This window comes from Halichoeres trimaculatus, unplaced genomic scaffold (assembly GCF_033239565.1).
Source record: "Halichoeres trimaculatus isolate MK-OKI-2021-1 unplaced genomic scaffold, fHalTri1.1 fHalTri1_scaffold_18, whole genome shotgun sequence".
Lineage (NCBI taxonomy): Eukaryota > Metazoa > Chordata > Actinopteri > Labriformes > Labridae > Halichoeres > Halichoeres trimaculatus.
Genome location: NW_027437196.1, coordinates 1,766,353 through 1,780,449, shown reverse-complemented (window position 1 = coordinate 1,780,449; position 14,097 = coordinate 1,766,353). Strand labels below are relative to the sequence as shown.

Below are 14,097 nucleotides of genomic sequence, written 5' to 3'. Positions count from 1 at the left end.
GGGGAAATGTTAGCTAACTGCTAAGCCAAGGGCATTGCCTCTCCTCTGCATGTTAACTAGTTTTTCTTTAGATGCACAGGTTTACAGGAAGCAGCTCTCTTTTTAGAAACAGTAAGGTGTTAAAATGTGTCTCATACACTGAGGTTTACGGTAATTTCTTCATCAAAAGCAGAGTAATAAATTACAAAGGCCTGAAAAGTAACTTTATAAAAACAGCACTCCTTGTTTTTGAACTCTTCTTATGTCACTTCCTGTTTTAGAGCAGGGCTGAAATGTGAGGAGGTGAACTCCTGTGAATCAAGCTTTGAGCTGTGCAAACAGAAGGTGTTTTCCTGACCTCCTGTTCTGACGTCTCCTCCCTCCCCTCCTCAGTGTTCACGGCCGAGCAGTACCAGCAGCACCAGGAGCAGCTGGCCCTCATGCAGAAACAGCAGATGGAGCAGAGCCAGCAGCAGCAACAAGCCAACAGCTCTGCAGCAACCACCAACACACAGGTCAGTGAGGAGGGGGGGTACACGTCCTGCAGCCCGGACCACACCGGTGCTGCTGGGTAACGACGAGAAACACAGGGGTTTACACGTCTGTGGAGCCTCCTTTCTGTTAGGTCACGTCTTTTCTCAGTCTCACCTGTTTTTTCCTCTCTGTGCTTTCACAATCAGGCCCTCGGGTCCAAGACTCTGGACCAGGCCAGCGCCCAGTTTGCTGCTTCGGCTCTCGTCACCACGGACCAGCTGCTGACCTTCAAGTCCAAAGAGGAGCTCGTGCTGCCGAGCGGCGTCAACGGGGTCCTGACGGGAGCAGGTGATGCATCTATTAATTCATACCTTAGTGGGCTTTGTTGTTGGGTTTTGTTTGGATCAGATGGATTATGGGAAAAGAAAATGTTTACATGACTTTGAACTTTGACCTTTCTGGGCTTTTACCTGAAAGAAGTTGAGATTTGAAGGAAAGAAAACTGTATTTTGAGGAGACAAAACACAAGAATGACATGTTTGAAAACACTTTTTTAAGAAGTTAAGTATTTTTTTAATCATGATTAAAACTGAACCCTGACTCACAGATCCTGTGACTTTAGAAACACCTCTTAAATCCCGGTTTCTGGCGAGTTCCTGCAGCTGTGTCTCAGTGTCCGTGTCCGTCTCCTCCCTCAGGCGTCTTCAAAGGCCTGCACCTCTCCAACACCACCACCGCGCTCCACCAGACCAACCAGACGACAAACACCACCGCCTCCGCGGCCCAGACTTTCCTCCAGCCCACCTCCATCTCCTCGGCACCCTCACCGGTCAACGCCGTCCCCACCTCCCTCACCTCCACCCCCAGCGCCCACGCAGCAGCAGCGCTGGGGATCCTGGGATGCAGCCCCGCCAACGCCACCGCCCCCGCCACCACTCAGGTCCTCATCGGGAACAACATCTGTCTGAGCGTGCCGTCGGCCGCCAGCCTGGCCGGACGCCACATTCCCCGGACCCTCGGCAACGTGCCGCCCTCTGCCTTAAAGCTGTCCGCCGCCACCAACCTGCAGATGCCCAAAGTCTCCGGAGCATCGCCCATGGACCTGGGCTCAAGGTGAGGACGGGGTCAGATTACAGATCCTTTAGTCCGTCATAGAGCAGGGAGGAACAACCAATCAGACACAGAGATTAAAACACAAAGTGCTCGATGTACAGAAACATAATAGAATCAAAATAATACACAACACACCAACTCACACCCCCTGTGCATCAGAAAAACACAACATGGTAAAATGTTGGTAAAAAGACTCAACAAAGAGCTGCTATCAGTGAGTCCATCAGGTAAACAAAGAGAAAGAGAAAGTTTGGCGATCTTGATCAGAGTGAATGTGTGTGGTGTCTCTGATTGCACAGTAAAATCAAATAAAATAATAAAATCAGAAATAAAATAAGGAATAAATTAAAAACATGTAAATAAAATATGTATTCAAATATTTATTTCAATAATAAATATATAAATATTTATTTAAATACATAAATATTTAATAAATAAAATAGTAAAACCATATATGAAATAAAATTAAAAAAAATCAGAAATAAAATAAGAAATAGAATAAAATACATAATAAAATAAATATTAAAATATTTAAATATTCAAATATTTACTTAAGTAATAAATATATAAATATTTATTTAAATACATTTATAAATAATGTTTCATAAAGAAAATAATAAAAATCAAATTAAATATGAAATAAAATAAAAAAAAATCAGAAATTAAAAATAAAATCAGAAATTAAATCAATATTCAAATATCTTTTTAAAAATTAAATATATAAATATTTTTTTCAGTTGAATACATAAATAAATTGAATTAAATCAAATTAAAACAAAAATTAAAAAATCAGTAATAAAATAAGAAAATAAAAATACATAAATATAATAAATATTCAATATATTTATTTAAATATTTATTTAAATAATAAGTATAAATATGTATCTATTTAAATACATACATATTAACTACATATTTAATACTTTATAAATAAAATAATAAAATCAGATATATGAGAGCTGCTTTGAGGAACAAGTGCTGCAGCAATGCTCTAATATCTCCATGAATAACTCTCAAAGAAGTTTATTAACTCCAACATTTCACCACACACATCTTGAAGGACTCAGAGGTATAAAAGCAGAGAGTGAATTTAACTTGTTAAACTGACGGCAGCAAGCCTCGCCGGTTTGTCTCCCTTATCTCATCTGCTTACTGAAATAAGTGTCTCCTAAATCTTAATTTGCTGTACAGCTACACATCGCCACCTTTCCAAAGGATTGTCCACCGTCCTTGGGTATTTTGTCTCAAACTGTAACGTATTGCGCAATGTCCAGGTGCTGTTATCCTGTTATCATGTCAGTTTGTCGTCGTAGTCAAGATAAATACGGACTGGTTCTTTTACAGTTTGTTTTATTGTGAAAGTCACTGGGTGTTTTTAAGTAATTTCCTGTCACAACTTCCCTACGCTGAATTCAAACCTCACAGCTCCGTGTCCGTTAGATACAGGAAAGCTAAGTATTACCTGCGACGTGACGGAGCAGCCACGCAGGACGGATCCAGTGTGAGTCGACACATTGACTTAAACGGATCAGTTTGCCGTGACGAAACAGAGATGACCCCCAGATAGGGCTGGGCGATATGGCCTAAAAATAACATCTCCACTTTTTTCACAAACAATTCTACGATTTTACATTTTTTTTATTTCCTTTTGAAGAAAAACGATAAGTACAAATGACAGAGAAAGCTCAAAACATTTTTTTTTTTTTTTTGTCAAAAACGTAATAAAAGTAACCTCTATTTGACTCTGAATTTAAAAACACTGCTAGGAAAAGCGTGTACAGTACTGTTTCAGTGCTGTATATGTGTTTTTTTTTTAAGGCTGTAGCCTGTCAAAGATCTAAACAAACTCCTGAAAAGTGACAGATAGAAAACAGAGGATTGGAGGAAAGGGATTTGAACGTTTACTGACGAGAGGTCTAGTTCATATTAACCTCTTAGGGCTGTTGATACGGACTATAAGGAACAAATGCGCGTCAAGGTGCTGGGTGTCAAAAACGCACAAGAACATTTTTATAGCATTTAGGTTTCTGTTGTTTTGTTAGTGAACTGTTAAATCACATTGCAACCATACAGTCAGGGCTTGCCGCGGTATAAAAGCTGCAAAATAGCAGGGGAGAAAAAATTGAATTTTTCATTTTTTAAATCGTCCACAAGAAAAAAATCTAATTAATCGTTATAATTAACATATCGCCCAGGCCTATTTGCAGACACATCTGGTGTTTTTCAGCTGTAGAAGTATATAAAGGTTAAAATAAGTGCTGTCAGGCGATTAAAAAAAAAAAAAAATTAATTACAGGATTTGTAATTAATTAATCTAATTAATCACATTTTAATCTCATATCTGCTTAAGGTCCCAAAATAAAGAATTTGAATTCCAGGACATTAAAATTACATTAAAAAACATAAAAAAGATAAGCTGGGAATATATACAACACATTTTTAGGTACCCTGAGGCATAAGGAACACATGAAAAAAGTTTTATGGTTCTATCTTTACAAAATCTACACAGTCCTGCACCTAAGATAAGCTGATTTGATTTTTAGGACGTTTTTTGCTTCTGTCATATTTTTACTCGATGTGGACTCAATTTTCACTGCAATATGAACTTCTATACTTCTATGAGGTCAGGAGAACCAGGGCTAAAGGCTAAAAACTGTGAGGAACTCTGTACAAAACACTTCATTCAAGTCTTGGATCAAAGAAAAGTGAAGTATTCTCAGTTTAACATGCTCTGAACACACAAACTGTTGCTGATTGGTGCAGAGCAGCCCCAAGCTGAAACATGACACCAGGAAGATGGAAGCAAATTTTCAAAGGATTCTTTAGATTTAAATACAGGACAAATATCGATCATTCAGGGCTTGTTTGATGCAGTAAAGAGTGTAGAATTATCTGTTTTTTTACAGAATTGAGCAAACGGTTGATTTTCTGCAGATTTTCAAAAAGGACGTGTGAATAAATGAGACGTGGACTGTATCACTCTCGCTGCCCTCCTTAAAGCATGTTGCTGATGTCAGGTGTGATACATTCAGGGACTGTCAGAAATATGAAAATCTGACGAGAACACCACTTTTTCCAAGTAGGACAAACGGTTTGTAAATGCCAGACATTTAAAAATAAGTGCGTCTTTGAACGCCCCGCGGGTTTGGGATCCAGATTAATCTGCGTTAATTTTTATAATGCGTTAATTTGTGGTGTAATTGATTAATCTAATTAACGCGTTAAAATGACAGCCCTTGTTAAAATATAAAGGACCCGGAACTGAACCCTGCGGAACACCTTAGTTTATTTTATGCCCTTTGATGAGCATTAATTTCTAGTTACATAAAACTTTCTGTTGGTTAATTAGGATTTAAAGCGGTTAAAAACAGTGAAAAAACAAAATATTTACGTCAGCGTTCAAACTCAGGAAACGGGAAACGATCACTTTTAGTCGGCAGAAAAGCTTGGAGCTGATGTGATGTAAAAGTATAAATCTGAGGAGACTTTAACAGAAACAGGAATCCACAGAAATCCCCCTGGAAGAGGAGCCGACAGTTAATCCTCTTCCTCTTCTTCTTCCTCAGGGATAATCACGATGAAGACAAGCCAGCACTGAACAGTATAGCAGACAACACAGTGGCCATGGAGGTGACGTAGTAGCGGTGCAGCGAGGAGTCCGCTCTGTAGGTGCTGTGCATCGTAGCATCGGGAATGCAAAGGGACGGCGGGACTCTGACGCAGACCGACGGATGGAAACGGGAGGCCGCGGCCGCTCGCTTGCAATTCTCATCTCTCCTCCTTTTTACACCTTTATTTTTGTTTCTGCTTTTTGTTACTGTTCCAAGTTCGAGATCAAGTTCACACGTGTAAATTATGAATATGGCAAAAATTAGTATCTGTACAGTAACTACATATTTGTAATATCCCCTCTTGTATATATATTACTTGAATACAGAACTGTCCATTTGTGATGTTTTGCACTTGGGAGTCAAACTTAAAGGAAAAAAAAAGATAGCCAAGTAACTTGTGGCGAGTGTGAGAGACGTGGGAGTTGTATAGACAAAGAGTTTTTATCACATCATGTGCATGGTGCGGAGCCTGCTGTTTTTATCTATTTATTGTGCTGTGTTTACAGTTTTTTTGTTTTGGGTTTGTTTCGTTCCTTTTTTATTTGTACACTGTACCTTCGTTGGTTCCTGTGCTGTAGTAAATGTTAGGTAGCTACGGACTCCTGGGTATTTTTGTATATTGTGAACACAAAGCAGGTCCCCCACCCCCCCACCCACCGCCGCCTACCCACCTTTCTTTTGGGTCCCTGTGCTTCTCTCTGTGGATCGTGTGAAAACCAGTTGTGACGTACAAACAGGCCAGGAGAGCCAGGAGGAGGAGGAGGAGGAGGAGGATGAAGAGGAGGAGGGAGACTGTGGTTCACGTGAAGAGAGGCGCTCCTCTCTCCCTGGGAGCTTCCATTCACATTATCCCAAACACAAGTAACAAGACAGGGATGAAGTCTCTTCCCAGAAGCCTTTGCTGCTTCTGATTAAAGCACTATTTTTTGTGACGTTTCTGTTTTTTTTTTTTTTTTCGTTCATGGTTTTGATAAAATATCAAATTGCTGCTTTTGTATTTTCGTTTGTTTCCAAAGGGGTCGTCCTTCATCCGTCATCATGCAAGCAGAGTCTCCCTCTTCCACCTTTGTTTGATCCATTTTTGTAAACCAGAAAAAAAAAAACGGAGTTATTTTTGTATTTTTTCATTTCTCCTTCTTGTGGTCGACTTGATTGTGAGCTTCTCGGTTTGTTGAAAGACTTCATTCTGTGGCTCCTTTGTTACTTGGTCATGCATAGGTGATAAGGGAGGCGAATGGGCAGTAACCGCTGTACGTGTTTCATCATTCCAGTTTTTAATAACAAAAAATGCTAACGAGGGGGACGCGGGGAGGGGTCCTGAAGAAAAAAACAGCAGTTTCTCCCCCCTCTTCCCCGTTTTCGTTCTTTTTCTTTTGTTTTTTCTTTGAAAAAAGAATCTCCAGACGGCTGCAAGGCCAAAAACCACAAGTATTGGGTGCCTTCCTTTGGGGAATTTACTGTTCTCTCTTCTGTGAAGAGTTAGGCACAAAGGCAGCATTACTTAGTAGTGCCTCTCGTCTTTGTCTGAATCTGAATGCCCAGTCCAATGGCAGGATATATCCTTGAGGTTTACTTGTCCCACCTGGAGGCTGAAAAGACTAAAAAAAATGTGACAGAACTCTCACTAAAATAAGACAATAAAGCCCAGGGCATTAAATGTGAACTGTTTGGACTCTGCTGTCGTCTCTTTTATTCATCCTCCCTTCAAGGTTCTTCATGTGCCGCAGAAATCTGAGCGAGGAAATCATGGTTACACGTTTCTCTTATCGGTGTAAGGAAAAGTTTTAATGCCTGATTTTACTAACAGGATTTATTTATTCTTTAACCCTCAGAGACATTTTTGTCCTTTTAGCCCAGGAGTCTGCAACCTTTACTTTCACAGGAGCCAGTTTACTTCAGCTCACCTGGATTAAAGTCATTCAGGAGCCACAAAATCGACTTTATCTTCTGATAAACAGAAGATAGTGGATGAAATCCTGTTCTATCTTGTTAAAGGCCTGTGAAAAATTACCTAAACCACTTTTTTTTTTTTTTATTAAAAAAATGTAAATGTGATATCTAAGCTGTACACTTTCACATTTGCAAAAGAAAAAAAATCTGAACTTACACAAATGTTTGATATTTAATAAATTAGCAAAAAAAAAAAAAAAAATGGAAAATTTTTTTTGGAAAAAAATGAAATTCAAAGAGTTTAGAGTTGAAATTACATTTCATAATTGAAAAATGTGTTTTTTGTTAGATTAAACAAAACAAAAAAACAGATAAATTTTAACAAAATTTCAAAAACTCTCAGGGTAAAAAAAAATAACTAAAAGTATAAAATTCAAAGAATGCAGTAAAAATTAAATTCAAAAAATTAAAAAGGTATTTTTTATTGAGTTTTTTTAAAATGCACAAAAAAACAAATAAATAAAAAAAATCAAAAATTCTGTTAAAAAAGAAAATATTTGAATAAAAATTAAAATGAAATTAAAAAAGGTTAAAGCAAAATTTACATTTCAAAATTGATAGTTATTTTTTATCAAATTTTAAAAAATGCACAAAATGTAAATTTAACAAAAAATTAAAAAACTGGAAAAAAAGAGTAGTATTTGGAAAAAATAAAATTAAAGAGTTTACAGTAAAAAAAAATAATTTTTAAAATTGAAAAGGTTATTTTTTAGTAAATTTTAACTAAGTGCCACAAATTTAAAATTTAAAAAATTTGCAATGATAAGATTTTTTTTTTTTTTTTGCTCATCTCTTGCCACATATTGAGCATAAATATTAATCCAGCATGTTGTCAGTTAAATGAATCCATCCTTACAGAATTAAAATCAGTATTTTCTTCCAGATTAGTCTTTTTGTAGATGTAGTTATCTTCCCAGGGCTGTAAAACTTGAGGTTAGCCACAGGTGCATGGAAAGTTGGTGGGCTGTTGATGTTGTAGGAGGTGAAGTAGAGCGGTGACTTTCTTGTGAAGTCACAGGATGAGAAACCACCCAGGAAAGAAAACGCCAACAATAAGTGGTTTATAGCCTTAATCAAACATCACGATAATTATTATTTATAGATATTATTTTATTTCTCCTGAAGCTGAGTGTCAGAGCTTCACACTCACGTATTCCTCAGACGGTTGTAAATCAGTGTTTTAGGACACGTTATCACACAAACAGAGACGTCTCCTCCTCATCAGACTCCAAACCTCTCTGACTTTTCCAATTTCAGCGAGCTGGAGCTCTGCCAGCTCCGCTCAGCCTCAGATTATTCATTTATTTATTCTGCAGAGGAGAAATCAGTCAGCAGGAAGACAACTGGCCCTCCTCACACACACACACACACACACACACACACACACACAGGGTCACACGCGCTCATTACTCTACTGAGCGCTCTGTGGAGGTGACAGAAACCGTTTTTTAACAGGCGCTCTGTGGAGTAAATCTGTCTCCTCGTCCTCTCTCACCACGGGGAACTTTCTCCAAACTTCCTGTGCGTCTCCGTCCAGGGCCGGGCCTGGCAGAGCCCCCCCCAGCTGCAGCTGTTGGCTACCCCTGGATCAGATGTCACAGAGAGGTGGGAATCGTGCAAGCTGGAGCCGGAGTGTTAACACCCCGTCCCAGACGACAGGTGTGTGTCCGCAGGCAGCGGCGCAGGCGGTGGTGACGGACGGTCTGCCCGAGTGAAAGGAGACGCCGCTCTGAGGGATCAGGAGCAGGAAGTCACACACGGGCTGAAAAATGAGTCTGAAGGAGGAATCTGAAGGTTTGTGTTTCAGTGAAGCGTGCTGGGTTTGATTTCTGTTCAAAAACAGGAAACGATCCTCTGATACAGGAACCAGCTGAGACCAGGCGTCACAGCAGCATTTACAGCACGTCTCCATGACAACGACACAAGAGAGATCTGAGTTTTTCTCTGCTGGAAACGATTTCTGTGATTAAAGCACAAGCTACAAGGGCTAAAACACAAGCTAAAGATGGAAAAAAAAAAAACACTTCAATGCTTCAACACAAGCTAAAGGTAAAAACTCAAGCTAAGAACTAAAACACTGACTAAATATTTCATCACAGGCTAAAAGCTAAATTAATGATTAAAGGCTAAAACACAAGGTAAAGGTTTAACATAGACTAAAAGCTAAAACACAAGCTAAAGGTAAAAAAAAAGAAAAGAAAACCCTTAATGAAGGCTAAAAAACAAGCTAAATGCTAAGACACTGGTGAAATGCTTAAACACAAGCTAAGCTACAAAACACTGGTTAAAGGCTAAAACAGAAGCTCAGAGAGCTAAAAAAAAAAAAAAAAAGAAAAAAAAAAAGGTAAAGGCTAACACACTTAGTGAAGGCTAAAACACAAGCTAAAGGCTAAAACACTGGTTAAAGGGCTGAAACACAAGCTAAAGGCTAAAACACTGGTCAAAGGCTAAAACACAAGCTAACGGCTAAAACAATGATGAAAGGCTAATACACAAGCTTGATGGCCCATAACCCAAGCTAAAGGCTTAAACACTGGTTAAAGGCTAAAACACAAGCTTAAGGCTAAAACACTGGTTAATGACTGAAACAAGAGCTAAAGGCTAAAACACTGGTTAAAGGCTAAAATACAAGCTAAAGGCTAAAACACTGGTTAAAGGCTAAAACACAAGCTTAAAAAGCTAAAACACTGATGAAGGCTAATACACAAGCTTAAAAAGCTATGACACAAGCTAAAGGCTAAAACACTGGTTCAAGGCTAAAACTCAAGCTTAAAAAGCTAAAACACAAGCCAAAGGCTTAAACACTGGTGAAGGCTAATACACAAGCTTAAAGGGCTTAAACACAAGCTAAAGGCTAAAACACAGGTTAATGGCTAAAACACAAGCTAAAGGCTCAACACTGGTGACGGCTAATACACAAGCTTAAAAAGCTAAAACACAAGCTAAAGGCTACAACACTGGTTAACAGCTAAAACAGAAGATTAAATGGCAAAAAAAAAATAGGCTAAAGGCTCAAACACAAGTTAAAGGCTAAAACACTGGTTAAAGGCTAAAACACAAGCTAAAAGGGCTAAAACACAAGCTACAAGTTAAAACAATAAATAAAGGCTAAAACACAAGCTAAAGGCTAAAACACAAGTTAAAGACTAAAACACTGGTTAAAGGCTAAAACACAAGCTAAAAGGGCTAAAACACAAGCTACAAGTTAAAACAATAAATAAAGGCTAAAACACAAGCTAAAGGCTAAAACACAAGTTAAAGACTAAAACACAAGCTAAAGGCTACAACACTGGTTAACAGCTAAAACAGAAGATTAAATGGCTAAAAAAAAATAGGCTAAAGGCTCAAACACAAGTTAAAGGCTAAAACACTGGTTAAAGGCTAAAACACAAGCTAAAAGGGCTAAAACACAAGCTACAAGTTAAAACAATAAATAAAGGCTAAAACACAAGCTAAAGGCTAAAACACAAGTTAAAGACTAAAACACAAGCTAAAGGCTAAAACACAACTTAAAGACTAAAACACTTGTTAAAGGCTAAAACACAAGCTAAAAGGGCTAAAACACAAGCTACAAGTTAAAACAATAAATAAAGGCTAAAACACAAGCTACAAGTTAAAACAATAAATAAAGGCTAAAACACAAGCTTAAGGCTAAAACACAAGTTAAAGACTAAAACACAAGCTAAAGGCTAAAACACAAGCTAAAGGCTAAAACACAAGCCAAAGGCTAAAACACTTGTTAAAGGCTATAACACAAGCTAAAGGCTAAAACATTGGCGAGAGGCTTAAACAGCAGCTAAGGCTTGTTTTTAGTCTTAAGCTTGAGCCTTTATTCAGTGTTTTTGCCCTCAGATTGTGGACCTGGTCAGTGTTTTGTCTTATTTTTAGTAAAAATGTTTTGTTTTTTTGACTCAATATGAGCCACATTCATCTAAACCAGTCCAGAAAAATGACGAGTTTAATAAATTTGAGTTATTTAAAAACAAAAATGAGGTTTGAACTGCTTGTTACAGGTGAAACAAAATCTGCCAGTAGGGTAAGAAAAAAAACTTGTATAAAGACATTATCCTTACATTATCCTATCTACTATCTTTCAAGAAACTTGACAAACACATTTTTCTACCTCACTAGCAAATATTTTTTTTACCAGTTACAAGCACTTTAGAGCTCATTTTTGTCTCTGAATATCTTGAAATGAGACGTGTTACTGGACTTAGTTGAAAAATTAAAGAAAACACAAAAAAAAATTGCCTCAGACTACGACTGTGAGAAAATGAGGGTGGTGGGAAACAAAATAATTTCAAAATAAAACAGGAAGTAAAAACATGAAACATGAATGTGTAAAGTTAGTTATTCAGCTTCTGGGGCCCCTGGTTTTAAAACAGAGTCTGTAACTGATCTGGTAAAGAAAATGCCGGCTGCCTCTGGGTTTGATGAGCAGCGTTTCCTCATGTTCTGGTGGATTTTTCTTCATGATTTAAGGAAAGACTTTAGTCCATGACCTGAATCCTGAAGGTTAAGCTCTTCCTGTTAGCTTTAAGCTAACACTTTGTTGTAAATCTGCTCTTATCACCTCTCTTACCCCTCCCCTCACGGTTGTTTTCACCTCCTGTTTCACGCAGCTCAGCTGATGTTTGTGTCTTTCTCCTCTTTACCAAAACAAATGACTCACTGCACTCAGCCTCCAAAAATATGACGGAGAGCTTTGATGAAAAATGTTCCTGACAGGTTGTTTTTATCACCGTTTACACTCTCTGCTGACACGCCGTCAACGGTTTACTGACCTGACACATGTTTGGTGTCTTGTTTTTATCTCTCTGTGAGAAATGGAGTTTGATGTTTAAGATGATCTGTGTCAGGAAAAAAACAGATCCTGATCCTGCCACAAAAAATAAAAATCTGGACGTATTTCCAACATATCGCCCCCTAATGGAGACACCCAGAGAAGAAAATCCTCTGTTTTCATCTGTTTCACTCTGTGGTGGAAACAGGAAGTAGATGTGGGCTGGTTTCCGCGGCGACGTGTCTCGGCTCTCCTCAGCCTCCAGGATGAAATCAGTCACCTGTGATTCAGAGCGTCCATCAGCAGCTCTCTGCCACAGCGTCGCACCTCGCCGTCCCCATCGTCGGCCTGTGTGACTCACTTCCTGTTCAGGGAAGCTGAGTTCTTCAGAGGCTGCTGAGAAGAGGAGGGCCATGATCACGACCGCAACCACGACCACGACCACGACCGCTGCTGAGAGTGCCACTGTCCTGAGACACGGAGGAAGATCATTTCAAGAGGAGACGGAGGTTTTCCCTGCAAATTCACAAAGAAAAAAAAGGAAATGAAAAGCTGCAGAAACTCAAAATCTCGAACAACAGATGATGGTTTCATCAGCGTACGTACGTACACTCATGGTATTTGTCAGATTTTCACATGAGTTATTGAGAGAAATGGAAAATAAAACGGGTCCCAGAATCAAATCCTGGGGCACTCCGTAAAAAACGTAAACATGTTTTTGTTTACAAATGTAAAGAAATACTAAATGAAACATCTCGAGTTAAACTGGGTCATCCAAACTGTGCTAAAATTCCCTTCGTGGGCGTTAATTCTGGTATTTCATTTATTTTTGTCTACCTTTTTACTGCGTACTGCTCCTTTAAGACAAGAAATCTCTTTCCACTACATAAGTTCAGCTATTAAACTTCAAAAACTAAAATTTAAGCAAGGTTTTTCAACTTATACTGAATAAAAATTGGACTTAATATGACACAGATTAACCTGAAAAGTCCAGAAAATGTCTAATTTCTGGAAAAAAAAACAGTCATTTATTTGTGACGTTTGAAAAACTCTGTTTCCTGGTTTTTCCATGAAACCTGGGATTTTTAGAAAACATAGTTATTGGTGCCGTTTGGTGTGGATGACAGGCCTAAACTTGTAAAAATAACAACAGCAGATTCTCAGCTAAGTGTGGACATGGCCTTAAGAGTTTTTTGTTTTTGGTTTTTTTTTTGTCCAAAACTTGTCACATGTAAGAAAAGAAATTCGATCCCATGTTATGGCGATCGTGTTTGCAGGATCACACTGAAACTTTCAACCATTTAATTTTTTTTGCATTTCTTTGCATCCGTACAGCTCGTTTCCTGAGTTGTTTGACTTTACGTTACGTTATATTTTCACTTTTTCGAACACATTTTCTGCAAATTTGGGCTACGTTTAGATGATGAAGGAAGACTTTTTCTGTACTTCAAATTTTCACCGTAAAAAGAAAAATAAAACACTGGCCTTTGGTCGAGCCATGTCTAAACCTTTCCTGTCTTTTTTGACCCTGCTTTTTTGCCTGATCTGATCAAACCTTTTAGAGTTTCTGGTTTGTTGTCGTGCATCTTTTTCCACCTCTTTGTGCTTCAGTTCACGACAACTTCAACATGTTTTTGTTTACAAATGTAAAGAAATACTAAATGAAATATCTTGAGCATATCTGAGTAATCCAAACTGTGCAGAATTTTGTTTTACCTTTTTAACGCGTACTGCTCCTTTAAGACCAAACAATGTCTATACAGCGCATAGTTTCAGCTATTAAACTTCAAAAACGTAAGTTTACGCAAGTTTTTTCAACTTATACTGAAGAAAAAATTGTTTATTGGACTTGATATGAGACAGATTCCCCTGAAAAGTCCAGAGAAATGTTTAATTTCTGGAAATAAAAGTCCAAAAATGACGCCTTTTTGGGTGAATTTTGTGATTAAAACTTCTTCATAGCTCAGTTTTTGCTGCATAAATCATAAAACTGATGTCGTAGGTGAAGAAAAACCAGCTTTTACTGAGCAAAATGTTTCACTCAGCGCTTAAAAACACTCAGGGTGAAACCAGTTCTGGGCTCAGAGACCATCCTAAAGATCCAGGACCTGAAGAGTCCAGGTGTAGCCCCGCCCCCGCTCTCCATCCTCTCCGTCTGAGTCTCCACAGCGAGCCGAGCCGAGCCTC

General features: G+C 38.4%; 1 protein-coding gene across 2 annotated transcripts in view; it reads left to right on the top strand.

Moving 5' to 3' along the window:
* Window positions 1-6,832, top strand: part of epc1a (enhancer of polycomb homolog 1 (Drosophila) a) — a 55,002-nt gene extending 48,170 nt beyond the window's left edge. For both annotated transcript variants that reach the window (XM_074693458.1, XM_074693457.1), the window contains 4 exons: window positions 373-494; window positions 660-801; window positions 1,152-1,566; window positions 5,133-6,832. In XM_074693458.1, the coding sequence (XP_074549559.1) occupies window positions 373-494; window positions 660-801; window positions 1,152-1,566; window positions 5,133-5,205 (752 nt within the window). In that variant the 3' untranslated portion in view covers window positions 5,206-6,832. The remainder of the gene's footprint in view (window positions 1-372; window positions 495-659; window positions 802-1,151; window positions 1,567-5,132) is intronic.
* Window positions 6,833-14,097: the final 7,265 nt, after the last annotated feature.